Genomic DNA, 27936 nt, shown 5'->3' with positions numbered 1-27936 from the left:
GATCGCAAAATGACATGCCTGATAGTATTACTGTACTAGCTCTATTTTCTTCAGATAGTGATAATTGAGCAGATTTTTCAGCGCGTTCGTTTGTTGTATACTTGTTGCCTGATATTTGCAAAGTACTTTGACCGGGTCAGCTTGATCAACGGCTGAGAGTCACCCTGATATTTGAGTCCCGTTCGATCATCCAAGGATTAACAAGATATAGAGTAATTAAATTTTTATTATTAAAAATTTAGAAAATAATATTTTTTTTGGTTTTTTTATAATAATTTCTATATAAAATGTTTTTACATAAAAAATACCGTTTAGTATACCGAAGAATCCGAGAAAAAAAGAACCAGTTTAGAACGGGAAATAGGGTGTGTTTAGTTCACGCTAAAATTGGAAGTTTGGATGAAATTGGAACGATGTGACGAAAAAAATTGTAAGTTTGTGTGTAGGAAAGTTTTGATGTGAGGAAAAGTTGAAAGTTTGAAAAAAATGTTTGGAACTAACACCGTGTGTAGTTCCAAAATAATATTTCAAAATTCCTAACTTTTTCCATCACATAACTTTTCTACACATAAATTTCTAACTTTTTTATCATATTATTTTAATTTTAACTAAACTTTTAATTTTAGTATGAACATTTTAGTATGAATTAGACGTAGCCAAACTTGGCCGTAGTAGAAGATGTGGTGGTACTAGCTGCGGGTGTGAAGCAGGAGAAGAACCAAGTTTGACTTTGCTGTTGACTCCACCAACTACTAAAGCGCGCAGTGCTACACTGGGTTGGCGAGCGGGGTGGGCCTGGGCCTCGAGGAAGGAAGCCGACGAGAAGCAAAGCGTAGCGAGAGCTGAGGGCTGAGGCTGAGCACGCATGGCGGAGACGGCGATCACGACGGTGCTGGCGAAGGTGGCGGAGCTGGTGGCGTGGGAGGCGGCGGTGCTGCTTGAGGTCGGGGACGACGTCCGCCTCCTCCGCGACAAGCTGGAGTGGCTCCACACCTTCATCCGCGACGCCGACCGCCGCCGCCGCCGCCGCGACGACGAGTTCGTCGCCGTCTGGGTGCGCCAGACCCGCGACGTCGCCTTCGAGGCCGAGGACGCGCTCGACGACTTCCTCCACCGCGCCGCCCGGAGGCACCGCCAGGCCACCCCGCTAGCGGCGATGCTGCTGCCTTCCTGTGCCGCCGCCGCCGCCGCGTGGCCCCCGCGCTGCGCCGGCCAGGTCGCGCTCCGCCACGGCCTCTCCGGCCGCATCCGCCAGATCAGGAAGCGCCTCGACGAGATCTCCGCCAACCGCGCCGCCTACAACATCGAGCACACGCCGTCCCCCGCCTGGGCTACCCACCCCTCCTCCGCCGCCGCCACCGCCCTCGCCGCCTGGTACGCTCCCAAATTCACCCAAATTCGCCTCAAAATTCATCTGCAATGTGTGCTCAATCACCAACTAAAAAGAACACGGAAAAACTTGTGATATGCAATCTGATTCTTGTGAGCCCAATCCGGCCGTTGCGGCAGTCGATGGCGCTCGAAGAATCAACGAGCGGCGGCGGCGGAGGATTTGGCTGGGAGTTCGTCGGCCGGTGAGGTCACGGCACTTTGACCGGGTCAGCTTGATCAACGGCTGAGAGTCACCCTCACAGATCGGACGACCAGCGGCGATCCAAAATTTTACGATATTTTTTTCAAATATACCCCTGGTTTGGGTCTCTTTCCTTGGGCAGTTGGGTGGGACAACAAATCCGGTAGTGACCTGGACTTTTTTTAAATAAATCCCAGCCTACTGCCTAGTACCACTAGGATGTTTGGTAGCTATCCAGAAATTTTCAAACAACCCCCTGATTTGGACCGTTAGCATTATAGCGGTCCGGCGTGTTTACAAAATAGCCCTCCATTGGATTGATGAATCTTCTCCGACGATTCTGACTTCGGTCTCGTACCTGTTCTTGCAATTCCAACCTTTTTTTAATAATGGATTTTCATTAATCCGGCCTCTATATACACAAAGGATATACACAGCAATTCCAACCTGACAAGTGACGAGCACGATAGATCGATCGAGCAGTTATGAACTTGTTATATCTTCCAGTATCTTAATGAATCTTGTGCAGTTGTGCTACTCCATGAATCATATGCTCAGGTCAGCTGCAAGCCTGCAAACAGAAATTTTCTTCAGACTTCAGAGCACGCTGCTTGACGCTGTTCAACGTTCCACAGTGAAGCAATTTTTACAAGTGCCTATGCATGCATCCAACCAGCATACTCAGCACTACTCTACTCATAGTTCATCACTGAAGCAGTAAAGAGTCCATTTCACAGTTCATCTCTGAAGCTGTCATCTGCTGTTGATTAGTATTGGTTCTTGTCTTCACGAGATAGCAGGTTGGCAGTGCCCAGGAGCAGGAGTTAGCCAACATTCTGTTTGCATTGTCTTGTTGCCCACTTACTCATTAATAGGAGCATTCTTTAAAAGGGCATGTAGCTTAGTGGTTGCAGTGACCTGAGTTCACCACAAGGTCCTAAGTTTAAATCTTCATAGGAGCGAATTTCAAATTGGGTTATTTGAGGGCTAAGTTTCCTATTTAATAGGCTAAGTTCCTAAATTAAAATAGCTGGATATAGAGGCCGGGTAAAAAAAACCCTTCTCTCTAAAGAAAAGAGCATTCTTTGCTGTTCATCCATGCTCTTGAATACAAGCATTTCTCTCTGTACGCTCCGTGGCCAAGCAGCATGTTGCAGAGTATATGGTGATCGGTAACCAAACAAAAGTTACCTGCCTTTTCACTTGGCCCAAGACTCTCATATGAACGATCAATAACCAAATAAAAAAAGCTACCTGCTTGATCTTTTTTCCCCCTTTGCATTGTTGATCCACATCTGAAACTCTCATATGACTGAATTTCGTACTACTTCCTTTCAAAAATGTTTGAATTCCCTACTACTCGCACTGGTAATTTTTGTAAGCAAATTGATTTTATCACAATATAGTAGGTTTTGTTGATGATACAACTTCATCCTCATGACCAAGTTGCTGGTTTGAACATTGAACCTAAAATAATTGTATATGCTTTCCGTCCTAAAATAACTTATTCTAGGATGGGATGATATCCTAACACAACAAATTTGGATTCCAGATTTATCGTAGTCGGATGTGTCACATTTCATCTTATGTTGAATTATGTTGAGACAAATGGAGACCGTGTTTAGTTCACCCCCAACTACCCCAAACTTCCAACTTTCCATCACATCACATCCAAAACTTTTCTACACACATAAACTTCTAACTTTTTTATAAACTTTCAACTTTCCTCAAACTTCCAACTTTTTTCAGGAACTAAACACACCCGGAGTATGGGTGTGTTTAGTTCAACGTCAAAATTGAAAGTTTGATTGAAAATCGGAACGATGTGACGGAAAAGTTAGAGGTTTGTGTGTGTAGAAAAGTTCGATGTGACGTTTTTTGGGTTCAACTTTGCAACTAAACATGGGTTGTATTTAGATCCAAAGTTTGAATCCAAACTTCAGTCCTTTTCTATCACATCAACCTGTCATACACACACAACTTTTCAGTCACATCATCTTCAATTTAACTTTGCGCTGAACTAAACACAGCCATGGCCTATATCATTATATCTTGTTAGCACCGTAGCACGTTGACTAAAGAGTCGCATGTATTTTGATGCAGGGATGATTTCGAAGAGTATACTGTCGGCTTCGACAAGTACAGCAACATGCTCAAGGAGCAGCTCATCGACGACGCCGTCACCGGCCGCGCCATCGTCTCCATCGTCGGCGAGAGCAGCATCGGCAAGACGACGCTCGGCCGCAAGGTGTACCAGAGCCCCGAGGTTCGCAACCACTTCGAGATACGCACGTGGACGGTGCTCCCGCCCAAGTGCCGCCCGGCCGACGTCCTCCGTGACATCTACAGGCAGGCCAGCTCCCAGCTCCGGCGATCTCCGTCCCAGCAGAGCGCGGACGACGGTTGCGGCGCCGACGCCGCTGTGGCGGCGTGCCGGTCGTCGGGGAAGGACGTCGGTAACCTGCTGTTCCGGAACCTGACCGGCCGGCGTTACATCGTCGTCGTCGACGGCAGCATCGCGGCCTCCGACTGGAACAGCCTGAGAGCGTCGCTCCCCGACGAGGGCAACGGCAGCAGGGTGGTGCTGATCACCGACATGGCCGGGCTGGAGGTGGTCACGTACGCCGCCGGGCCGACGATGAACAGCCCGATCAAGCTGGAACGGCTCAGCCCGGAGAACACGTACGAGGTGTTCCGGCGCCGGGTGTTCGGCCGCGGCGGCGACTGCCCGCGCCAGCACAGGTCGAGGTACTACCAGAAGATCTTCCAGATCACCCGCGGCCTGCCGCTGTCGATTGTCGTCCTCGCCGGCGTGCTGCGGTCCAAGGAGCCCCCGGCGGAGTGGGACGAGGTGATGTCGCAGCTTGCCACGGCGAGGGAGCCGTCGTCGTCGTCGTCCAAGAACGGCAACAGCGGGCGGATCATGTCGCTGGCGTTCGACGACCTGCCGCACCACCTCAAGTCGTGCTTCCTCTACTTCGCGGCGATGCGGGAGAGCGCCACCGTGGACGCGCAGCGGCTGGTGCGGCTGTGGGTGGCCGAAGGGTTCGTGCGGCCGCGGCGGGGGAGCACCATGGAGGAGGTCGGGCAGGGCTACCTCAAGGAGCTCATCTCCCGGTGCATGGTGCAGCTGGTGGACAAGGACGAGTTCGGCGTCGTGCAGACGGTGGTGGTGCACGACCGCCTCCACGCCTTCGCGCAGGACGAGGCGCAGGAGGCCAGCTTCATCGAGAGCCACGACAGCACCGACGTGCTCGCGCCGGCCACCGTGCGCCGCCTCGCCGTCCAGAACTCCTCCGAGAGATACGTCCACCTCAGCAATGCTCTCCCCAAGCTCCGCTCCGTCGTCTGCGACCTCGTCGACGGTCGCAACGGCGGCGGCGGCGGCGGCAAGTGCATCCACTGCACCGACCTTGGCTTCCTCCACGCGTCCAAGTTCCTCCGTGTCATTGACATCCATGGCCTCGAGCTCAAGAAGCTTCCAAACGAAATCGGCTCGATGATCCACATCAGGTACCTGGGTCTCCAGTGCGGCCAGCTGGAGAAGCTGCCGCCGAGCGTGAGCAACCTCGTCAACCTGCAGTCGCTGATCCTGAAGGGCAGGAACGCCGGCCACGTGCTCGACGTGACCGCCGCGTTCTGGAGGATCACCACGCTGCGGCACGTCGTGGCGCCGTTCGCGCTGCCCAAGGTGCTCGGTGACCTGCACAGCCTCCAGACGCTTCACGGCGTGCAGCATCTGTGCTGGGACACGCGCGGCGGCGGCGGCGGCGGCGGCAACCCGCTGGGGACGTCCACCAACCTCCGGTCGCTGGAGCTCAGCGGGCTGCTCGCCAAGCACGCCGCCGCTCTGACGGCGGCGCTGGAGAGCCTGGACCTGCTGGTGCACCTGATGCTGGACGGCGAGTCGCTGCCGTCGACCGTGTTCACCATCCCGAGCCTACGGCGGCTGCAGAGCCTCAAGCTACGGGGCTCCATGGACTCGCCGGAGGGGCCGGGCGGCGACGACGACGACGACAACGAGTCGGCGGACGACGGCGTGGTGCGGTACATCCGGCCGAACCTGACACGGCTGTCGATGTGGAGCACGATGGTGGGGCAGAAGTTCGTGGACATGCTGGGGGAGCTCCCGAGCTTGGCGGAGCTGACGCTGATGGTGGCGGCGTTCGACGGCGAGCGGCTGGAGTTCCGGGACGGCGGGTTCCGGAGCCTGCAGAAGCTGAAGCTGGGCCTGCCGGAACTGGAGGAGTGGACGGTGAAGGCCGGGGCCATGGCGTCGCTGGCGAGGCTGACGCTGTTCGGGTGCCTCAAGATGCGGATGCTGCCGGAGGCGCTCGCCGGGATACCGGAGCTGGAGGAGGTGGTGCTGTACAGAATGCCGATCATGGTGGAGAGGATCAAGAAGCACGGCGGGGAGGATCACCACAAGGTCAAGCACGTCCCCGTCATCCAGACCATCTGGTAGCTTTGGTTCACCTCTGGACAATTTTGATTTTTGAACGTGCCAATGATCGCAGCTTGCAAGTAGACATGAACAGTGTGGTAGTGCATCAGCATTGTATCGAGTTTAATACTCGTTTGACTTTCTTCTTAGTAAAAGTTCTTTAGGTTTGACCAATTTTATAAAAAAAAATCAGCAACAACTACAACACTAAATTTGTTTCATTAAATTTAGCATTGGATATATTTTAATAATATATTTGTTTTTATTGAAAATATTAGTATATTTTTCTACGAATCTAAAGAAGTTTAACTAACAAAAAAAATCGAACGGCTTATAATATGGAATGGATAGAGTAGTATTGGTAACTATTGTGCTTAGTACTCATAAACTTATCTTAAAAAAAATAAGAATTAACATTTAGAATAGCTTAGTTATAATGTCGTGTCCATTTTTTTCTTTCTCTCAATTATCTATTAAATACTTCCTTCGGGTTGATAACACTTTGACAACTATTTTCTATATGATTTTATTGATGTGCTTTTTAAGACTAATCTATACGTATTAGTAAATAAATATTTTAGAATTATTTATAGTCAAGGATTTTAAAGTCCGACTTCACCTTGTCCAAAACAATCAACATTATCATCCCAAAGTGAGTATATATTGTTTGGCATATGTATAGTTAGCTCTTACATAAAAGCTAGCGTCATTCTCTTATCCACATATGATTATAGTTGTCCTAAAATATAAGCGATTTTGGTTGGATGTACCGAGTATACACGACAAGCGCTCACAGCCCAAACTTCCCACATTTTCCTTGGTTGGCACTTAGCACCATATGTTTTATTTTTCTTGTGCAAGAACAAAAAATCATGTGGTCCATTTTCCTTTGGAACCAAAGTTTTCTATGCAGAATATTTCTATATCAATAGTTTTTATGTATACACTTTCTATGGCAACACCTCATGGGCCAATGGCCATAATGAACGCGTTGACCTAAGTCGCCCATTATCAGACCCACTAGCTCTAAGCATGTAACGAAATTTCAAATGCCTTTTATAGAGCTGAAATTTCAAATCCACCAGGGCAAACTCGTATATATGGGCTGGAAATCCACTAGTAATAGACCACCCCAAGTCCATCGAATTAAACTAATCCGGCCCATAGATAAATCCACGCCCCACCCCCATGTTTCTCCCCCGCTTTGGCGAGGCTGACACGTGGGGACCACCAACCTCCATGACACGTCAGCGGCACATCCGCTGCAGCCTGCAGCCCGCCCACCACCCAAACCCCGCGCCCCTCTGACATGTGGCCCCCACCGCTCGCCGCGTGCTCTCGTCATCCATCCGACCCACGCCCGCTGACATGTGGCCCCCACCGCTCCCGCCCCCCCACTCCCCCCCCCCCCCGCGCGCGCTGTCGTCATCCATCCGATGCGGTGTGCATCCGCGGCCGGAAGCTGGCAGCCCACCCACATCGAGGTCTCCCATCTCCCCTCTCTCGCCTCGCGTTCACACATCCCCCCTTCTCCTTCTTCCCCCCCTCTCCCAAGCCGCGAAATCCCCTACTAAACCCTAGGATTTTCTCCCCTCCCAATGCTGGAGACGGAGCCGTAGCAAGGTCTGAGATTTCTTCTCTCCCCCCTCGCGTGCTCTCGCCCTCCCCGCGTTGCCCCGTCGCTCGCTGCTGTTGAATTCTCTCTATGTTTTTTTTTTTGCTGATTTCTCTCTTTGGGCGGTTAACCGTGGGGGGCAGCATGGTTTCTTGCTCGCTCCGTGATGCTGTGCGGGATTTTAGTTTTTTGTTTTTCTGATTCGATTGATGCTGCTGGTGATGGGTGGTAACGGAATCCGTCCTGGGTAGCAGGATATTTTCTTCTTTTTTTAGAGCGCCCATGCTCTGATTGAAGTGATAGAGAAGAAATTTTTGTACCGTGCCATGTGTAGTGCGGCTTGTTTTCTGTTCTCTTGGTGCAAAGTTGCAAACTTGGTTAGTTGATTTTGGTCGTCAGGCCTGTCCGAGCCTTGGATTAGGTTGTTGGGGGCAGTATTTAATTAAATAGTAGTCACCATGGTTGCAGGCTTGCAGCCTTTTGCTGCTGCTCATCTTCATTTACGGCTAGCGCCTACCTAGTTCTGTGCCATATTTGGGCGCTGCCACTATGACCATGGCAAAAAAAAGATTAGTTTTTTATTGCACCCCTTTTCGAAGGCCTGGGTAGGACTTTCGGTATGTGGGAAATCAATGCTTGGTTTGATGAATCTGCAAATGACTTTGAAGTGGCTCTTTCTGTTTCTTTTTTTTTTTAAAAAAATCGTTCTTCTGTAGTTTGTAAGATCTCGAATGCTCTGTAACCACATAATTAAGAACTCAAATATGATACTAGTATGCATTAGATTACTCATCTTAGATGGCTTATTTTCTCGTCAACAAAACTGGATTTTTCTTAGATATTTCTCACTGATCAATTCCATTCTCATTTTATTTGCAACACAGAGATTCAGAGCTAAGTGCCCTGTGGTTCCCAATTACTGTTTCAATCACCCCCTCTTGAAGGGTCACAGTTTTGTCTAATGTATTTATGTGTTTTTCAGGTTTCTTACCTCTGGAATTTGGGGGATTCTCAACGCCCAAGCTAGATTACATAACATGAATGCAGGATTCAGCCCACAGATCTTGGCGCAGAAGCTTTTGAAGCTCAATAATTCACGACAAAGTATAGAGAGTATCCTTCCAGAGTGTGATCCTACAACTTTCTCCATCATTAACTTAGTGACGTCCTTTCTAATGTGGTTTAGCGTAATTGTCGCATAGCTATTGTTCTTCATGGATAAGAGGGTGTCAACTATTTTCCCTATAGTTTCTCTCAGGATAACACACAAACTATCCATCTTCATTTTGACTTGTCAGTTACAATTCAGTGGCTTACATGGCCTGGATGATTAAAATTCATAGCACACATTTTATAGAAAAGGTTAATGCTTTAAAATTTTAATCTTACCACTTTTATAACTATGGCAGTAGACCTTTTGCATCCAGTTGATCACTCATCACACAGTATTATGATCAGTTGATATCATTCTGGTAGTCTAGCAGTCATCCGTTGACCCTTGCTCAAATATGTTCTTCCTAAGAAGTGTGTCCAAACAAAATTTGACAGCTTATTTCTGATTGTTTATTTGATCTTACCTCATGGCTAGTACATTATACTCATTATACTGCTCATTCACATAATGGTGATGCTTAACAAAAGAAAAGCTTTGTCACATTGGTGTGTCTTTCATTATCGACACTGCCGACAAGTTGTTGAAACATGGGAATCTGATTTTCACTCAGCTCCTCGTGAGAGGAGGGTATCTTTGCTGTACCTTGCAAATGATATCGTGCAGAACAGCAAAAAGGACTCTGGTAGATATGTAAATGAGTTCTGGAGGGTTATCCCTGCTGCCTTAAACGATGTGTTTGTCAACGGCGATGATTTTGGAAGGAATGTCGTACAGAGACTGGTATGTCAAGAAAATATTGTTATTGTTTGCATGCATAAAAGCATTTAATTATGTATCAATCCATCCCTGTTATTTCTGATTTTGGCTAATTGTAGCAAATTTGCATATAACTACCTTAGTTTCATGGAAGTAATATTCATTCTTTATGCAATTACTACATATATGGTTGGTACATTACATTGAACTAATACACATTCTGTATGCAATCACTACTTGCTTTAAATTTCGAAACCGTAAAGCCCAGTAGCATGGTTATTGTGGCATCGCTAGTACGACACCATGGAGTCCAGTGGCCGCGAGGCTCACCTCGTGTTGGCCATCTAGGCGTGTGCCTTGGAAAATGAGGTGTTCATGACAAGATTTCATTCAGGTGCCTTAGCCAGTTGTCAGGGGACATGCAAGGGTAGAGAACAAGGCCAAACTGCTACGTGGGAAGCAGCCAAGAAGGCATGTGGGTCTGGTAGATGAGTAGGTGGATGTGGAGAGGTAGGAAGGAATGGAGCGGTGCTGTTGAGGGGCGGCACCGCAGCTGTTAAGAAAATGAGGATGCAGCACCATGTAGAGCAAAGTAAACAGGCAGATTAAGGGTTGCAACCACAAGTGATAATGAGCCAGGAGAGCCCTTCTGGCCTAGTCACAAACATGCAGGTAGAGGGAGGAGCTAGGATTCCACTAGTGTCGCCTCTTCTTATGCGTGTGAGCAATGCTTAAGCTTGCTTCTCTCCACTCCACGCCGTGCCCACGTGGCCATGTCCTCCTCTCCACATTTCTTACACCGGTCTTCTCTTTGTGTAGTTCCCAATCATTGGGGGCCTCCCCATGATCTCACCACTGCCTCTAAGCTTCTTCCCTCTGTGTATGTATGTTCGTTCTGCTTCTGCCATGTTGTGTGTTCATGAGGGCGTTGTTGCTTACTTCTGCTATGCTTTCTTTGTGCGTACAGTTCACTGTTGATGTATTAAATTTGCTTCTGCTCAACTCCTGTTCTCTAATATTCCTATTGCATTATACATGCCTATCGTCTGTTCTACTACATTGTATTTCTTGTCTTCTAGTTTGCTGCACTAGTCAACCCTTTTAGTTGGCCATATATCGCCTTGAGGACACCATGCCCACCTAAATGCCACATGGCATCCTGGGCCTCCTAGCGGCATTGTGAGAACCTTGCTTAGGAGAAGTGAAATGGTGAGGTATTTTGAAGGGCTTGCATTTGGTTTCAGATCTACAGTTGGAAAAGTTCTCAGGTTGGGCTAAGTTAGCGTAGGATTTGTTACCTATTTTTTTGAAAGTAAGATTTAAGTTGCCTATTTAATAGTGTTCGTCTTGCTACTTTACTAATATGCCTAGTTAATATGTAATTTCATCAGCACTTTCTCTATTTCTTAATGCCATGTTATATTGGTCTTACTATTACATAAGAGACTTTGTACTAGGGAGGAATCTTGTGTGCGCATGACTAATAAAAGCCTTAGATAAAGTTTCTTATATGCCATTGATATGCCATTGAAAAATGTATTACCTTCTTCTGTCAAAAAATGTGTTTCAATGCTATAAAGTTTAGGGGAAGTTCGGTTCATAGTATAGGTGGCATGTCAAATTAGGAAAATACCGCAAAAAATTTCCCACTTTGTTGAATACCATAGGATCACACCAATTTCTTTGGAAATTGCCCCTCCAGTCAAGTAGTGTTTGACCCTATGCCATTGGTCAATTATTCCCTGATTCCTTCATCCCAATCTTCAAATCCCTCGACTTGACCCGTCTTCTGGTGGCGGCAACACTGGCAAGCACAGGGACACATCGGGGGAGCACGCCCACGGTGACATGATGATGGAGGTGGTCTGGCTAAAGAGCAACGCGCCATCGGCTAAAGAGCAACGCACCATCAAAGACAGAGCAGGCCCAACCAATGCTTGCTTTCCTTCTCGAATATGACAGTGTTTTCAGCGCCTCCTTGGCGGGATGATTTCAAGGGAGCAATTGTGGCCGCTGCCTTCGACGTGGGGGTTCGCGGATGTTGTGTTGGCAGAGGGCAACAAGAAGCGTGCGAAGGTGCTGCTCGATGGCAACATGCAAGGCTATAACTACGCAATGGCATGTTCTTCGAGGACGACAACACCATTGCAGCTAACTTCTTCGATTTTGTTTTTCTCCTTGGCTACATGTATGCATAATCATGATTGCAAATGTGTTCATAATCATGATTGCAAATGTGTGAACAAACCCCCAAAAGAAAGCAAGGTAGGGTATTGAAATTAAAGTGGGAATTGGTCCTTTCATCACTTGGATTAGAGATGGCAGTGGGTTGGGTCGGGCTTGAGCGGATGTGCTCGTGCCTGAAACATTGCCCGAAACCTTTGACGAGTAAAATATAGAACCCATGCCTTTTGGGTATCCAAAAGCCAAAGGTACCCATGGGTTTTGCTACATCTAGACATAATCCTCTTTCAAACTCAAATAATCTCAATCTCAATCAAGATTTGGACATGCATATTGTAAAAAGACGACCGACGTAATTAAGATTTGGACAATCAAGGAATAAATGAATTCCTAGTTGCATTTCAACAAACATGTAACGCGCAAAGAACAAATGCTATAGCTATGGTAGTAGGCGAGAAACAAATTGACAAACATCCAAAGAAGAAAAGATGGATTAAAGCATCTTGTGCTCGCTTGCGCCCTTGCAATGCCATTGACCTACGGTCGTTGCGAAGCCGTCCGCCTAAGCCTAGTTGTGGTGCCCCACTCACCCGCCTGCGCCTGTGCCTTGGTGTCTATTTGTAGTCTTAACAGGGGATTGTGGATAGAGCATTCCTTTTAGAGAAGGTATACATATGCTCGTGATGTTCTTAAATAGGCTGAAAGTTTAGTAGTGGGCTAGGCCAAAATCACACCAACATGTCTACTCGAGTTGGGCATGGGTTACCCATGGGCACATAATAAGACCTGGATTATGCCCACTAAAAAGTCGGTTACTGGGCGAGCATAGGCATAATATCTAACCCATGCCCATACTTGGATTGGTTGACAATTCAACAAGGGTTAATTGGTTCCATGCCATTATAACTTTCACGCTTTTGAAATATACCACTATTATTCATCTATTTGTAGTCACGCCATTAAAATTTTACAGGTATTTGATATATGCCACTACTTACCCCTTGAACACATTCTTTTAAATTTTTGGACCAAATTATCCTTGTCTTCTCCCTTATCCCCTCTCCTCTCTCCTGTTCTTCTCTCCTTTGCCAGATCCGATTGAGCCCTCAAGTCTGGACGGGCAAAGCAGTCAATGGCGGCGTCCTTAAGTCCGACACAATTGAGGTGGATGCGCCTGGGTTTAGCCGCATCAGCAACCGAAGCAGCTATAGGAAGTGCGGCCGTCAGCGCAGATATTGCCGGCGATGGGCGAAGAAAAATAACTGTGGACAATTAATTAATCAGCTAATTTCATTGGTTAATGCATCTTTGGGAGCAACCACGACACCCTGTTCCTTGCAATAGTCAAGTTTACAACCGATTTGTATGTACAGTAGTGGAGTTATGGAGTTATTGTACATATGCACGGTAGTTAATTGGCCAAGAAACAAGGTCAGCAGGAGGAGGGTGAGGGGCGAGGAGCTTGGACTAGAGGAGGAAGACGAGGGCAAACTGGTCCAAATTATGTTACGAATACACCCAAAGGGCAAATAGTGGCATATATCTAATAAATAAAAAATTACAATGGCATGATTATAAATAGATAAAATAGTAATGGTATTTTTCAAAACATGTAAATTTATAATGGTATAGATCCATTTAACCCATTCAAGTAAGGGTGAAGTTTGTGATGGCAGTGTGTTTTTCAAAGAATTTGTTGCACCTTGTATTTAGTGAAGTGGGAATTTTTTGTAACATTTTCAAATTTGACATCTCATATTTGCTATGAACCAAAACCTCCCTCAAGTTTTACCTAACATCATGTCAATCGAAGCCTTTTCTGTTCTTCCTACTACCTAATTCCATCATCATGATAGCCACTATGCACTTGATATTCGAACAATGAGTGCTTTGTACCTACCTCCCGTGCAAACCCTACCCATTATATCGGATCTACCGCCCACCATGGACTCCGATGCTTGTAGTGGCGGGGTCATAATCATCAACCTGTTGTATTGCGATATCTACTATCGTAAGATTGAACTCATCACCCTCAACGCTAGGTCCCATGCACATGTCTTGGTTAAGAATAATGGAGAGTTTTTGGTCGTCGATGTTGTAGGTTTGGCATCAGATAAGATAGTCTAGGCGATGGCCATGTGTTGGTGGAATGGTTAAATTAGCCCGTGGGAAGTAGATGGGGATGGCTAAATCAATCTATCAAGGGATTGCCTGTGGTGAACATGAAAGTAATTGTAATTGTCATTTCTTAGCCAAATTCGTCCACCATTTTCTAGCACCATCTCTTTCTTCTAGGTCATTTTCCTTACCTCTAGCTTACGAACCATCATGCACATCTCCGTTGCACCTGTCGACCTCCTTGGACCTCTACCAAGCGGTAGTCCTAGAAGCACTTGATTGTGTGCCACTAGCTCGCTGCATCCTATGTATCATGATGGTGATTGATAGTGGGCAATAAGAAGATGGCAAAGCTATGGCAAGAAGAGGTGAACCTGGGAGATGAGAGAACAACATAGCAATTTTGTCTTTGTGCATATATACCACTTAAAGATACCACTTAAAGATAAGAGGCTAGTAGAAGTGTGAAAGGCCAACAAATTGCTACCTACTGTTGTAGGGAGGAGCAATTTTTTAATGCATATTCCATATGAGGATGCAACTCTTCGAGGCATATAATTTGTCAACAACCTAGGGTTATTTTCCCTTAATTCTATGTCTAATCTAACCCAAAGGATGGAGGTTCTTGAAGTCAATGACAATGTGGATGCACTCCTCGAACCCTAGAGGATTTAATGAGCGTTGAATTGTTGATACAACTAAACAAAACTTGAATGATGATGTTAGGCCTTATTTCGGAGATGAGATTGTTTTGTCATCATCCATTGTATGATGAAACAATCACCCATGACATGATTTGTTTGCCGTTGTTGGAGATCTCTTTACCCACATTCGACGGTAAATAAGATCTATTGCGATGGCTGAAGCGCAACACAGCTTTGAAAGAAATGATCTAGCTTGATATATTACCAAAAATGGTTCTGCTTAGTTGTGATATGATGAAGCCATGAGCCCATGAAGCGCAAAATATTCCAATGAATGAAGTGTTGTCATTGGTGTACACCTGCACCTTTGCTATAAAGAGTTTGTCTAAGGGTGCGCCAAGAAATGTGATTCTTTGTTTTGTTGTGTTACATCTTTATAAAACTATAATGTGTCTCCCACGCATGTCTCCATAGCAGAACGTGCTTTGAGTGCTAGTTTGGTGTTCTTCAGTTTATTCTTTTTTGAAGAAACATTGCCCTTCCCATAACCAGGAGATTTCTTTGCTACATTAATAGGGGTGGGGTTCCACATATGAAAGTACTCTAACCCTAGGAACGAGGGATGACACCCAAAAATATCAAAATGAAGTAATATGTCCTATCCATAACACATGATTGTCTTCATTTCTTCCAAAAATGTCAAAATAGTTAGGTTTTTTTGGCCTTTAACTTTTTATTATTTTTTCTAAGTAATGTTGTAAGCATAGTATGAAAAACCGGACCGACGAATGACCCGGTTGACTCCTTGGATCATCGGTCTATCAGTCGGACTGGTGGACCAGCAGTTGAACCGCGGTTTATTATGCATATGTATATTGTTTGTTTGCATTATACAATAATTGCTTTGATGGTGGGTAGGTTACTGCAACTGACTTCTAGTGCGGAGACCAAAGGTCGAATCCCCGCGGTAGCGCCTTTTCCTTCAATTTTTGCTAGAAGAACAAGATTTAACATGTTCAGAGGAGACCAAAGGTTGAATCCCCGCGATAGCACCTTTTCCTTCAAGTTTTGCTAGAAGAACAAGATTTAACATGTTCAGTCTAAAAACATGCCAGTTCTACCATGGCGGGCTCTAGTTCCCTTTTTTTTACGGTTGAACCACCGACCTTGTTAGGTTTTTTTTCACTATGGTTGTAAGAGGAAATGAACAGTTTAGCCTCCCTTTCCATCATTAAATCTCTTGTTTTGCCATCATCATATCCCTCATCTAGCTAGAGCCTAGTTGTGGGTGGTTTCTTGGGTAGCCTCATTCACACCGACTGTTGAGGTGCCAACTTCTCATATCATCGAAGTTGTGGGTAGAGGTGGCGAGGTAAGCTACGGCGACAATGTGTGTGATGACGACAAAGGATGTATGGGAGGGAGGCGAGGAGCTAGAGCGAGGTGAGGCAATGACAGGACTGAAGGTAAGGTTTTGCCTCCTTCACCTTCACCTTGACCTATAATAGACTCCCTACTGCCACCCTCCTTGGATTCTCTCATCAAGCTCCCTCCTTGCCCATCTTTGACGTGCATGGTATTGGTGATTATGCACAACCATGCTGGTGGGAAACCACAAAGTATCCGCTCCCTTGGTAGGCGTTAGTGTCAGTGATGAAAGGGGATTAGGCCTTTTGGGTCTTCTGGTGGAGTACATTATGTGAAGGCTAACGATTTGGTGCTTTTGAAAGAAATCAACAAACACTAATATGGATGTGAGGTTAGAATTTTTTGTGTTCGAGCTAGCAAGGGACCCTAGGTGGAATATCTAATTTTATTGCGGATGTAATTTTCCTTTTTTGCTGCATAGATGCCTAAAAATCAACAATTAATATCATGATGGACAACGAGCACAACTGCCCTAGTGCAAAGCATTTGTCACTATGAATACCATGATGGTTCTTCTATGGGTAATGACAAGTTTTCCTTAATATCCTTATATGCTTCGAGAAAAAAAAATCAACAATTAATAGAAGAGTCAGATTATGGTACAAACTAAGAGTTTCTTAGTGAATTGCGATCTGCATTAGGGATCACTTGCCATGCCAAGATGGCAATGCCTTTTTTGACCGTAAACTGAGTTCTAGCTGCTTATGCATTTTCAAGCTTGTGACATGCAATGCCTTACTATTTTGTGTTGGTAGTTTTTTAGTGATGAGGTTATCTCCTTGGATAGTTTTGACGTGGCACCGTTGTCTGTTGGCTTTGATCCCTTGCATGCACTCATGGGAATTGTGTAGCCTTACCATATATTGTTGTATGTTGATTTGATATGCTTTAATAACCAGTAGTTCACCTGGCATAGGGACATAATTGCTCACTCTATGTGGTATGAGCTATGGCAGCTGAAGTCCCCTCATAGTTAGGACATCCATCCTGAAGCCATACTTCCTATTGATCATAAGGGACCATCGGATCTACTCGGCACAAAAGGATGGAATTAATGCTAATAAATTATTACATGTGATCCTCAAGCTATTGAGCTCTACATTAAAAACACCAAATTAATCTTGTGAATTTTGAATGTTGCATATGAGTGAGAGTACAGAAGCAGTGGTAATAGAATTATTTCTAATTCCTGTTGTATGGTTGGCAATAAAGCTTTTCGCAAATAGTGGGATTGGACATATATTGAGTGGCTGAGGTAAGTCAGGATGGGGATGCTTGGTTCTTAGATGAATAATGTAGTATCTCACACATTTCAAAATCTGAATGTACAGGTCTACAGTTCACTATCATTTTAAAGTTTGAAAACTATTTCCAAAAACTTCAGAACTGAATATATGGAACCATCAGAAGTTCAAAATTTCAAAGTCCAGTTTATTATATTTGAAATTTGAAACTCATTATTTGAATTGTGTGTCATGCACATTCTGGTTTCGCTAATGAGGCGTAGGAAATTCTTGGTACCGGAATCTCCCAATCCAAAAAGAAAGAACAGTACGACATATGTGTATTTTGTGGTTGGCTATTCCCTTTTTTTTTTGGGTTCTGTACAGTGTAAATATGCAAATTCGATTGAAAATTTTCAGATTTGCATAATTTTGTGTATTGCACATTTCTTTGTTATTATTTTTAACAGCACAATGTGCACTTTTCACATATTGGGGCATGTGAATCCCTAGGCACCAAAACCATTTAACTCAGTCCTGTAAACATATTTATTTTGCATTCATGTCTCATTTTCCAGGCACATATAACTGTTTGATCTCATTCTCTCTAAAATATTTCAGGTTGACATATGGGAAGAACGTAACATATTTGGATCCCATGGGCAAAGTCTCAAGGAAGACTATTCTAGAAGGTTCAAGGAGTTCAAATCCAAGTCGGTAAGTAGTCTTTACTTTAAATACTTTTAATACTCATATAATCTTTTATTATTTTCATTCATGTATGCATTTGGTGACTCTTTACAACTCTCTATGTTTGTTTCACATAATTACAGAGAAATTCTAGTGGGGAGCTGCTGGAAAAGGTTATCTCTTGCTACAAGCATATGTTGAATGCTCATGTAGACGACGATACTCTCATGCGGAAATGTCAAAATGCTCTTAGCTTTGTTGACAATCTCAGCAACGAATATGAGAACAACTCTATTTTAGGTGAGGATATCTTCACAAGACGTTTTTGTATTATCCCATTCAGTATATCAGTTCTGATGCACTGCAGGTATTATTATTTATTTGGGGTTTTTTCTTGTATTTTTCAAATTCACGGTATGCATGGAACTGCCCTACCACCTAACATACCCAACCTTGCCCATTACTATTGGGATTGAGTGGTAGGTTTATTTGTAGGCTGTAGCGAAAGCTAATGACGGAACCTCTTATGTTTCTCCCCTCTCTTTAGACCTCTTCTCTGATAGTTGTGTCACTGACACTTTTCCATAGTTGTGTCACCAACACTTTTCCAGCAGCCTTGACACTTCTTTCAACAAAAACTTCCCTGGTGTGGTGGGAATGCTGATAAGACATCATTTTTTTCTTGAATTTTTCAAATTCACGGTATGCATGAAACTGCCCTACCACCTAACATACACAACCTTGTCCGTTACTATTGGGATTGAGTGGTAGGTTCATTTGTTGGTTGTAGCAAAAGCTAATGATGAAACCTCTTGTGTTTCTCCCCTCTCTTGAGACCTCTTCTCTGATAGTTGTGTCACTGACACTTTTGCAGAAGCCTTGACACTTCTTTCAGCAAAAACTTCCCTGGTGTGGTGGGAATGTCGATAAGACATCTTTCTTGTATTTTTCAAATTTACGGTATGCATGAAACTGCCCTACCACCTAACATACCCAACTTTGCCCGTTACTATTGGGATTGAGTGGTAGGTTCATTTGTTGGTTGTAGCAAAAGCTAATGATGAAACCTCTTATGTTTCTCCCCTCTCTTTAGACCTATTCTCTGATAGTTATGTCACTGATACTTTTCCAGCAGCCTTGACACTTCTTTCAGCAAAAACTTCCCTGGTGTGGTGGGAATGTCGATAAAACATCACCATTTTTTTTAAAAAATTGTTTGGCCACAATTAAGTCATGTTGCTGGTGGAAGTGTCCATAAACAGCTCAAAACTTAGAGCTTCGTGACTGATGGACAAAAGCGTATCTCTTAGCATCGAAATATCTTATGTAGAGCACTATGATATGGGAATACAAATAGAACAAGGCTCCTGAAACTTTATGGATGGGCTTTTCCTGAACCATTCAACCTGCTTCAGGATATATTATTAAGCATATAGGTATCAGTGAGTTAGTTTTGCATTGAATCCTTGAAAAGAAGTGTGAAGGACGTGCTCACAAAACACAACTATTTGTTTTGACAATATTAGGATATGGAATGATTCATACGGTCCATAGTGAGCTAGTAACTGTAAATATGTAGAAGCCTGCCCACTGAAACAAGCCCAGCTTTGTACATTTGTACACCCTATACAAGTTGTTACTCCATTATTAGTCTGGATGTCAAGTGTGTGTGTGTGTGTGTGTGCGTGCGTGTGTTTGGACCATTGCCTTTTATTGTAGCTTACCCATGTCCTCTTGCATATTGGCAGACTGTAGTAATGGATCTGGCTTTGTGGAGGAGCTGCAAGAACAACATAACATCCTGAGAGACTCCATTGAACAATTCAAAACATCAGAATTACTCAGAGGCAATCTTATTTCTTGCTTAAAGGAAGCACTCCATGAACAGGTGTGTAAATATAATAAATAACTATATGTGGTGATCTACTTGATTTTGATTGAGAAGGATTGTTGAACGCTCATAATGTTTCATCTGCTTTCAGGAGTTCAAAATGGAACGGGCCAGAAGCCAGATTAAGGTATTTTCCTACATTAAACAACGCCTTTTCCCCATTAAATAAATTGGCTCTGTGGGTCTTAAGCACTCTGCATTTTATGAACAAAGTGTACTTATTGGTTTGATCTTTTTATAAGCTGGAAAGGGCTACTAGGATGGGCAGTTTGCTGCTATCTGTTCCTTAATACTGTACTAATGTCTTCCCACTATTTATCAGGAAGTTCAATCCCGATACAAGAAAGCTGATGACCTCTGCCAGAAGCTTGGAATACATGTAGAAAGGCAGGAACAACCGAACCATGGGCCTAAGAACTCAGGTTCTGAAATGCATGGTAGCTTTGGCCCAGATTCAGCTAATGCCAGTTCTTTTGAGAAGGGACAATCAAGTGCGGTGATGTATTCCCAGGAGAACGGCGGTGAGCATGAGATCCCCAATGGCGTTTTCTCTTCACGGGCCACCAAGGATAACATTGAGCAGAAACTAGAAGAGCACTCTACGAATAAGAGACAGAAACTACAGAATGATGTGTATGTTTCACGGCCTCAATCGCCACCTCCGCCACTGCCATCTGATGCATTTGAACAGCCGCCGCCACCACCTGAGCATCCCCCGCCACCAGAGTCTACATCGCCCCCTCCACCGCCAACTTCTGATCCACCTCCAGTCCCCCCGCCACCACCGACAACAGGTTCATTCATGCCAATTCCTTCTGCTCCGTTTGCGGGACTGCCAGTACCTGCCGGCCCTATGACAGCAGTACCCTACAACTCTTACCCAGTATTTCCTCCTATGAACTATCCCATGGTCAACATCCCACCTCCCTTCCCTAGTGCTCCAAATACCCCCCCTGGTTTCCAAGGTTTGGCTGGTCCCTTCTATGGCCCTCCTTACCCCGCACCACCACCGCCACCGCCACCACCGATGAACAGGAAATAGACTAGTTTCTTGCCTGCAGATTAGTACTGCCAGCCAGCTTTGGAGGATAGCCATAGACTTTGCTTCACTGAAGAATATGATCGTGATGATTCATCGCCATGTGTTGTGGAGCTTGGAATATACTGTTCCTAGTGTTGTACATTAGTCAGCTGGCCAGATAGTAGCGGATTTAACAGTTAATTAGCATTAGTTGTTCAGGTCATGGTCATGAAGCAAAAAGGAAACCATGTGTGACTGCTAGAAAGAAATTCTGGAGTTATGAGTTATGACAGCTGAAGGCAAATGCCATAGCATGACATCTTTTGTTACTCTTCTTTTTCTTCCTTAGAAAATGTTTGTCACATTTTGCTTGTGTTGTTTACTAGATTATTATGTCCATAGTTGTTGCAATGTTGAGAGCAGGTAATTCTGTTGTTTTGGTATGAGATGCAAATTTTAATCCTCTCATTTTCTGGCAAGCATTGCATAGTGGCCACTTGCCACTTTCTTGGTGCCTTTCTATGATATGCTTCTCTAATTCATCCATGTATAATGCCTTTTCAACTTCACTGCTTGATTTGGAGGCTGGAAAAACTTTTTGAGTTTCAGCTGATAACCTTTTCTAATCTGCTTAGATTCTTGATGGTGGTTGCTACATGTACAATACCAGCCAGACATGTGTGCTTGTTGTCTGCCTTTGATATTGGTTGGCTTCATTTTGAGTGAAGCAAAGCAGCAATAATGCACACACATTCATAGTAAAAGCCTTTGTGGGACATACACATTCACAAGTCTTTTGTGGGACCCACACGCCTTGCGAGTGCGCCCGAGACGGTTGACTTGTGATAACGCTGACAGTTTTTGGGTGTACTGTACTCACTGCCTAAATAATGCAGCGCAGGCACAAAGTCTCTGCAAAAATTTTCCATGCCCAACAAATTTGTCTGAAAATTGCTTGTGTTTATGAAACATAAAGTGTAGTAGCTGTCATACCCTGCATTTTGTCCACAAAAATATTTATTTTTCAGAGGGAAATTTATTGGGTTTCACACTGTAGGATCATGGCAGCATGGGCCTCATATCTACCTGATGTTTCTGTCCATGATGATCACATATACTGACTCTTGGTTTGGCATCACAAAGGTCATGGCAGCAATAATTGGGAATAAAGGATAGTTGCAATGTCACATTAGCTCTTCTACGCTTTGTCTTAATCTTCTTAGGAGGCTCCATAATTGTGTTTAGAAATTAAACCAGGTATAATGTGTTTCATCTATTAATAGCAATGATCAATAATCGTGTTACATCTCATTATCTAGGAGAAAAATCTATTACTGAAAAGAAAAAAAAGTAGTGAAAATAAACCATACAGTCTCAAGGGTCTGTTCACTTTGATGAAAAAAAAACCCTTTTGGCAGGATTTCTTATATAGTTACCAAAATTTGGCAGCAAACTAAATGTAGCCACTTTTTTAGCAACTTTACCAAAATTTGGTAAGGTTGAAAATGACGTCAAAGTGAACAGGCCCTAAGTCACCAAGGATGTCATAGAAAAAAAAAAGGCGCCAAGGAGAGCCACACACAGCAAGTACTGGTCAAAATATTTTAAATTGACAAATGCAATCGCATGATCTGTCCATTCAAATTATTTCTTTACCTTTTCTTTTCTTCCAGTAGCCACAAACTGACCGATCATGGCCGTCCATTGCGCATTCATAGGATGTGGCCGTCCTTTCTCCGAATATTAGCCCGTACATAAACCATGCATATGGGTACTCTTATTCGCAAATGTACTTTAGCACCGACATGGTCTCCACATATAGTTTCAAATATTACATTATATATAGAGAAATAACGGCAAAAGTAAATCTTATTAGACAATTGTATTAACAAAATTTGCCACAAATCAAATGGTTTTATTTACACATGACAAATTTAAACATGTTTTTTTTTCGGCAAAATGTGTAAAATCTTTGGTTCATGGTTATACTTTAATGCATGCTTGTTATGTTCTAGATGGGTTCATCTTCTTTTCATTGCAACACATCACATGATATGCTATATGTATGCTAAGCTCTTGAACTTTAATAAACATAATTCCTATGTTTGATAAAATCATTGTCAAAAGGGGGAGAAGCAAGGTGAATTTTTGGACAGTTGTTGAGAAGAGCATGTTTTTGGTTCAATTGGGAATTTCTTTCTTTTAAAAAGGGGGAGAAGTTTTCTTTTGGATTTTTCGTTCGAGCACGATGTATACATTTGTACGAAGTGTGCTTTTTACCACTTTTATTTTTATTTTTTCAAACATCAAAACATTTTTAATGGATTTGCCAATGTGTTCATCAAGGGGGAGATTGTAAAATCAATGGTTTTTTTGATTATTATTCTGTGATGAACAATTGGACATTGGAGATTATTGGTTTTGTTATTTGGAATTTATTCCCGAAGTGGTTTTGGAGATTATTGGATTCACAGGTGATCGCAGGATTCTATCATTTTATGTGACCGGTCAGACCGGGCTCTGGTAACCGGTCAGACCGGCGTGTAATGCGCGGTCAGACCGGCGCAGCCCGCGGTCTGACCGGCCGACACTGTGTCGGTTTTGGTTTCGGGTTGTTTGTTTGGATATCCGTGATTATTTCATGATTATGACTTCTAGATGGATACTATACGTATGTAATACTGTTGTTTGCTACTAATGAGTCAAGTTGGAGATAGCTTGGTCTCGGAATATGGTTTTTTTGTTTGTTCTATGTGTAGGTGACTCGATGTCTCGGGAGAATATTTGCGTTGATGGACCGAGAGTCGGCTTGGGGATAAGACGACTTCCGTGGTGGTCAGAGATCATGCGGGATACTTAGGCTAGAGTTGATGCACGTGGTTGATGGAGATTCCATATGGCATACGATGGAGTTATTGTGTGCGTATGGGATGCGGAGTCGAATTTGGAAGGAGTCCAAATTTGGTACAATTGGTTATGTAAAGTTTCTTTCTTGTACTAGAAGGTTTGCTAAGGTGATTAGGACTCTTAGTATGAGTTTGGTTCGTGGCTTTAGGCTGCTTACCTCATGTATAAATAGAGGGGGAGTGTGAGGCTTCCCGGTATCGCTTTTGAGAGCAATTGAGTTGAGTTTTGAGTTAGGGTTTTGAGTTTAGTCGAAATTTTTGTAAGGAGTGCTGTTGGTGCACTTTGTAAATACAGAGAGAATCAATAAAGTTGTCATCTACTTTAAGAGTTCTTCGATTTGTGTTTCATCGGGTTTCGGCGGTCTAACCGACGGCACACCGACGGTCAGACCGGCGGCATCGCGGCGGTCAGACCGGCGGGTACACGGTGGTCAGACCTGTGTCGGTGACAGGTGTCAGGAGCAGATCTCGGAGGTCAGACCGGAGATTCAACACCGGTCAGACCGGCGAATCTACTCCGGTCAGACCGATCTCATCGAAATTGAGGGTAACTTTTATTTCCGCTAAAAGTTTTCGGTTTTTGGGTATACCAACCATTCACCCCCCTCTGGTTGGCTTAGTTCTTGTGATTCGAACCTACAAAATGTATTGTAAACGATATACTTTTCCAAACGGAGGGAGCCTATCACCATGTTTAGATCCTAATTTTTTCTTCAAATTTCCAACTTTTTCTATCACATCAAACTTTCCTACTCACGTAAACTTTCAACTTTTCCATCACATCGTTTTAATTTCAACCAAACTTTCAATTTTGGCGTGAACTAAACACAGCCTATATAGTGCTGATACACTGCACATCAATACACTTTTGACTTCCAAGCATTGAAAAAACTTTGACATATTCTTCTCTCGTCCTGGCTTCAGCATGCAGCTACAGCACCAAAAATTCTAATTTGGATTAATTGGAGTTTTGTCAATGCACGCCAAATTCATTGGCACGCGTTTCCCTTAAATTCTTGCACAGCCTTCTTGATAGCTCGATCCCCTGGGAGTCAAAGAATTTGTGCCAAATTTAATGACACGTATGGCCAAAATATAATATTAGCATGAACTTGGCAGGCAAGTCCTGGTGAACCCACGTATAATTGAGCGGTTTTGCGGTTGATTGGTTTATATATATGTTGTCCAAAAGAAAATGTCGGCTAGGGTACATTTGAAAAATTCATACTGGGGCATGACATTAATTTATGAAAATGTTTGGTCGATAATATATAGTTACCAGTGACAGTTTTTACTTGATCTTGTACATATAATCATCAAATTGCCAATCTTTCGGCTGGCCCAGCATATTATAATCATCAAATTGAGGAGGATGTACCGTTGATACTGTACATATAAATTCCTAGCAGTAATTTTTTATAATGGATAAAATTTCGGCATCTATATCCATAAATGAATATACACAGCTAACTTCCTACAGTGTGTATTTGTGTGTGTACATATATATATATATATATATATATATATATATATATATATATATATATATATATATATATATATATATATGATATTTGAATTGGATAAATGTATTTCAAACTGAGAATTGAACAAGATCTTCACACGCAAGAAAACTAACATGAATGCTCAAGTAATTAAGAGAAAATGCAACCTACAAGTGTGTATAAACCTTTCCGAATTTTCGAGTTTTCTGACTTCTTGTGTCTACAAAATTTATACAATAAAACCAATACATTTGTTCATTTCAATGTTCTTATCTAGAAAATGGCTGTCCCAGCATAGCATGATATACTATAATTAACTGACCTGTCCTTAAATTTGTCATAGCGTGGCATTAATTTGTTCACAGCAAAAATAGACTCACCATCCCCATATGATTTCAGTTAGCCTCCTTGGCACCTATATATGGATAATTAAACATGTGCACAGAACGTCATTCTTTTTTTTTAAAAAAAATACAACATTATATTGTGCATATCTACTGATCTACATGTATATATTTACCATCTCACCTAAAAAAAACTCTTGAACTCAAAACAGCACAAAACCGAAACGCACTCGAATACTCTGCACCCGTATCGTACTCTCTCCGGGCTGATAATACTTGTTGTTTTGGACAAGGGTGATGTCAAACTTTAAAATATTTGATTATGAATAATTTATAAAATATTTATCTTTGAAATGTGGTGACTATATGTATAGATTAGTTTTAAAAAATACTTCAATAAAATCATATTTTGTTAACACTTCTATTCATATTATAATAAAAAATAGTGGTCAAAGTTATTTTTTAAGACCGTGTCCTTGTCCAAAACTACAAGTATTATCAACCCTACCAGTTTCATTAGTACTCAATAAAAATGAATAAATGCTATACCTCTTTTTTATATGTTTTGAACTAACAAACATCATTTTAATTTTGACCAGCAACTATTTATATGCATGAATCACAAAGTTAGCTACTACTATACTAGCTTCATGTCTTAATTGCTTTCTAAATTTAAATTTCAAACATTGTTTGTTGACAGTTAACAGACTGAATTTATTTTACCATCCACTATATGTCACGGTCAATATACATAATGATACCTACAGTATAGCTTTTCTCTGCCAAAAAAAAAAAGCTTTGCCGCTTTAACACCAGCAGGTCAACTAATAAACAGCCACTTAATTACTTTCCACTGAGTATATATGCTGCCATCAGTGCCATGTTGGTTGGAACTTGGAAACACACACACAATTAATATGTTAGAAAAAGTATGTCCTCGACCATACGCACGTGTTCATTGCATGTTGGTGTGACAAATATACCACTGTTGATGATCAGAAAACATGTTGAAGTGATCCAAATAAGAACTGAAAACAGGATGAATATCTTGGCTAAATTGGTTGGAGTAGTTAGTTCTCCAAAAATGTACGAAAGAATTAAGGAGGTTTATAATACCATATTGGCCTATCTCTATGAAAAGATTGAAAATATGTAAAAATGTGAGGGCTCCTTTAGAACGTGGGATTATAAAATATAGGAATATATAGTATAGGAATCGAAGTATGAAACAAATCATTAGAAAACATAGAAATTTTATAGAATAGCCATTTGAATTAAGCGTTTTTTTAACGAACATTTGAATGAAGGGGGTGTTTAGATCCACTGGTAAATTATTTTGCCATGTCACATCGAACGTTTGAACACATGCATGAAGTATTAAATGTTACGAAAAAATAACTAATTACATAGTTTGCGTGTAAATTGCGAGACGAATCTTTTAAGTCTAATTGCGCCATGATTTGATAATGTGGTGCTACAGTAAACATTTGCTAATGACGGATTAATTAGTCTTAATAAATTCGTCTCGTGGTTTACAGGCAGATTCTGTAATTTGTTTTGTTATTAGACTATGTTCAATACTTTAAATATGTGTCCGTATATTCGATGTGACACGCCAAAATTTTACACCATTGGATCTAAACATAGCCAAAGCGTTGGAAGAGTGGAGAAAAAATTCTACCACTAGAACAAACAGTAACTTGTTTAGTGCATGTACCCGTATCTCAATGACATGTAGGACCCACATGAATCAATGATATGTGGGCCAGGGTGGCATATCACAAGTTTTGTAAAATTTGTGTGGCATGATTCAAATTTTACAAAATTAGGGTGGCATGGTTCCAACCAACCCGTAATAGAAAGGGTAACACCGGTCAATCCATTCACGAGCAAGAAACGAGCCGTGCTTAACTTGTGTGATTGCCTTGATCCACGCAAGGAAATAAAATTAATAAGAGCTTAGAGTGGATGAAAATTTTGTGTATTTCTCCCCTGAAATTAGTATCAAAGAAAAATTTCCTTAATTTGGTTTAATTTCCATGTGAGTGATTCCTGCAATCCAAAGACTGCTACAAGACTTGAATAGTTGAATCCATATATACGACTTTCGATCCTCTATTTTTCCTACGTTTTTCCTCTAATCCTTCGACTAGCTCGTGTGGTTGTACATGATGGTCAACCTAGATTTAAATCCTCAATTTTTGACACAAGTGTATCACTAATTATAAAAGTTCATATGCATGTGTGAATTCGGTAGGTAAATGTATAATCTGGGGGGTGTTTTTGGCATCTCCCATATGGGTGGAGCTGAGGATATGGGTGGAGCCGGCTGTTGTTCAGGCTCACCGGCAAACCGTGATCACTCTAGAAGTCTAGATCAACCATGCATATTCCTACTATTGCGAGATCATCTATATAATTACTTGTATATAGAGGCGGAGGCAGGCCTAGAGCAACTAGCTTGGCCTCCAAAGTATTGT

The 27936-nt window shown here is 42.9% G+C and overlaps 2 protein-coding genes across 2 annotated transcripts; both read left to right on the top strand.

Annotated features, from left to right (window-relative positions):
* Positions 1–782: 782 nt before the first annotated feature.
* On the top strand, positions 783–6191 carry LOC112937619 (disease resistance protein RPP13). Its single transcript, XM_026022440.2, has 2 exons — positions 783–1374; positions 3677–6191. The coding sequence occupies exons 1-2, from the start codon at positions 866–868 to the stop codon at positions 6036–6038; spliced, it is 2871 nt and encodes a 956-aa protein (XP_025878225.1). The 5' UTR covers positions 783–865; the 3' UTR covers positions 6039–6191.
* A 1253-nt stretch (positions 6192–7444) lies between these two features.
* Positions 7445–21128, top strand: LOC4327230 (uncharacterized). The gene is made up of 8 exons (XM_026022439.2): positions 7445–7640; positions 8615–8745; positions 9279–9526; positions 17721–17816; positions 17933–18089; positions 19538–19677; positions 19772–19807; positions 20003–21128. The coding sequence occupies exons 2-8, from the start codon at positions 8670–8672 to the stop codon at positions 20720–20722; spliced, it is 1473 nt and encodes a 490-aa protein (XP_025878224.1). The 5' UTR covers positions 7445–7640; positions 8615–8669; the 3' UTR covers positions 20723–21128.
* The last annotated feature ends 6808 nt before the right edge of the window (positions 21129–27936 follow it).

This window comes from Oryza sativa, chromosome 1, assembly GCF_034140825.1.
Source record: "Oryza sativa Japonica Group chromosome 1, ASM3414082v1".
NCBI lineage: Eukaryota > Viridiplantae > Streptophyta > Magnoliopsida > Poales > Poaceae > Oryza > Oryza sativa.
Note: the sequence above shows the minus strand (reverse complement) of the source record. Positions and strands in the feature narration are given on the sequence as shown.

What these genes read in the sequence shown, in the direction of transcription:
- LOC112937619 (XM_026022440.2), top strand. Translation starts at nt 866, where the DNA reads ATGGCGGAGACGGCGATCACGACGGTGCTGGCGAAGGTGGCGGAGCTG. An exon ending in GCCACCGCCCTCGCCGCCTG is followed by an intron (nt 1,375 to 3,676) that starts GTACGCTCCCAA and finishes ATTTTGATGCAG; the next exon opens with GGATGATTTCGAAGAGTATA.
- LOC4327230 (XM_026022439.2), top strand. Translation starts at nt 8,670, where the DNA reads ATGAATGCAGGATTCAGCCCACAGATCTTGGCGCAGAAGCTTTTGAAG. An exon ending in TGAGAACAACTCTATTTTAG is followed by an intron (nt 18,090 to 19,537) that starts GTGAGGATATCT and finishes GCATATTGGCAG; the next exon opens with ACTGTAGTAATGGATCTGGC. An exon ending in AGGAAGCACTCCATGAACAG is followed by an intron (nt 19,678 to 19,771) that starts GTGTGTAAATAT and finishes ATCTGCTTTCAG; the next exon opens with GAGTTCAAAATGGAACGGGC.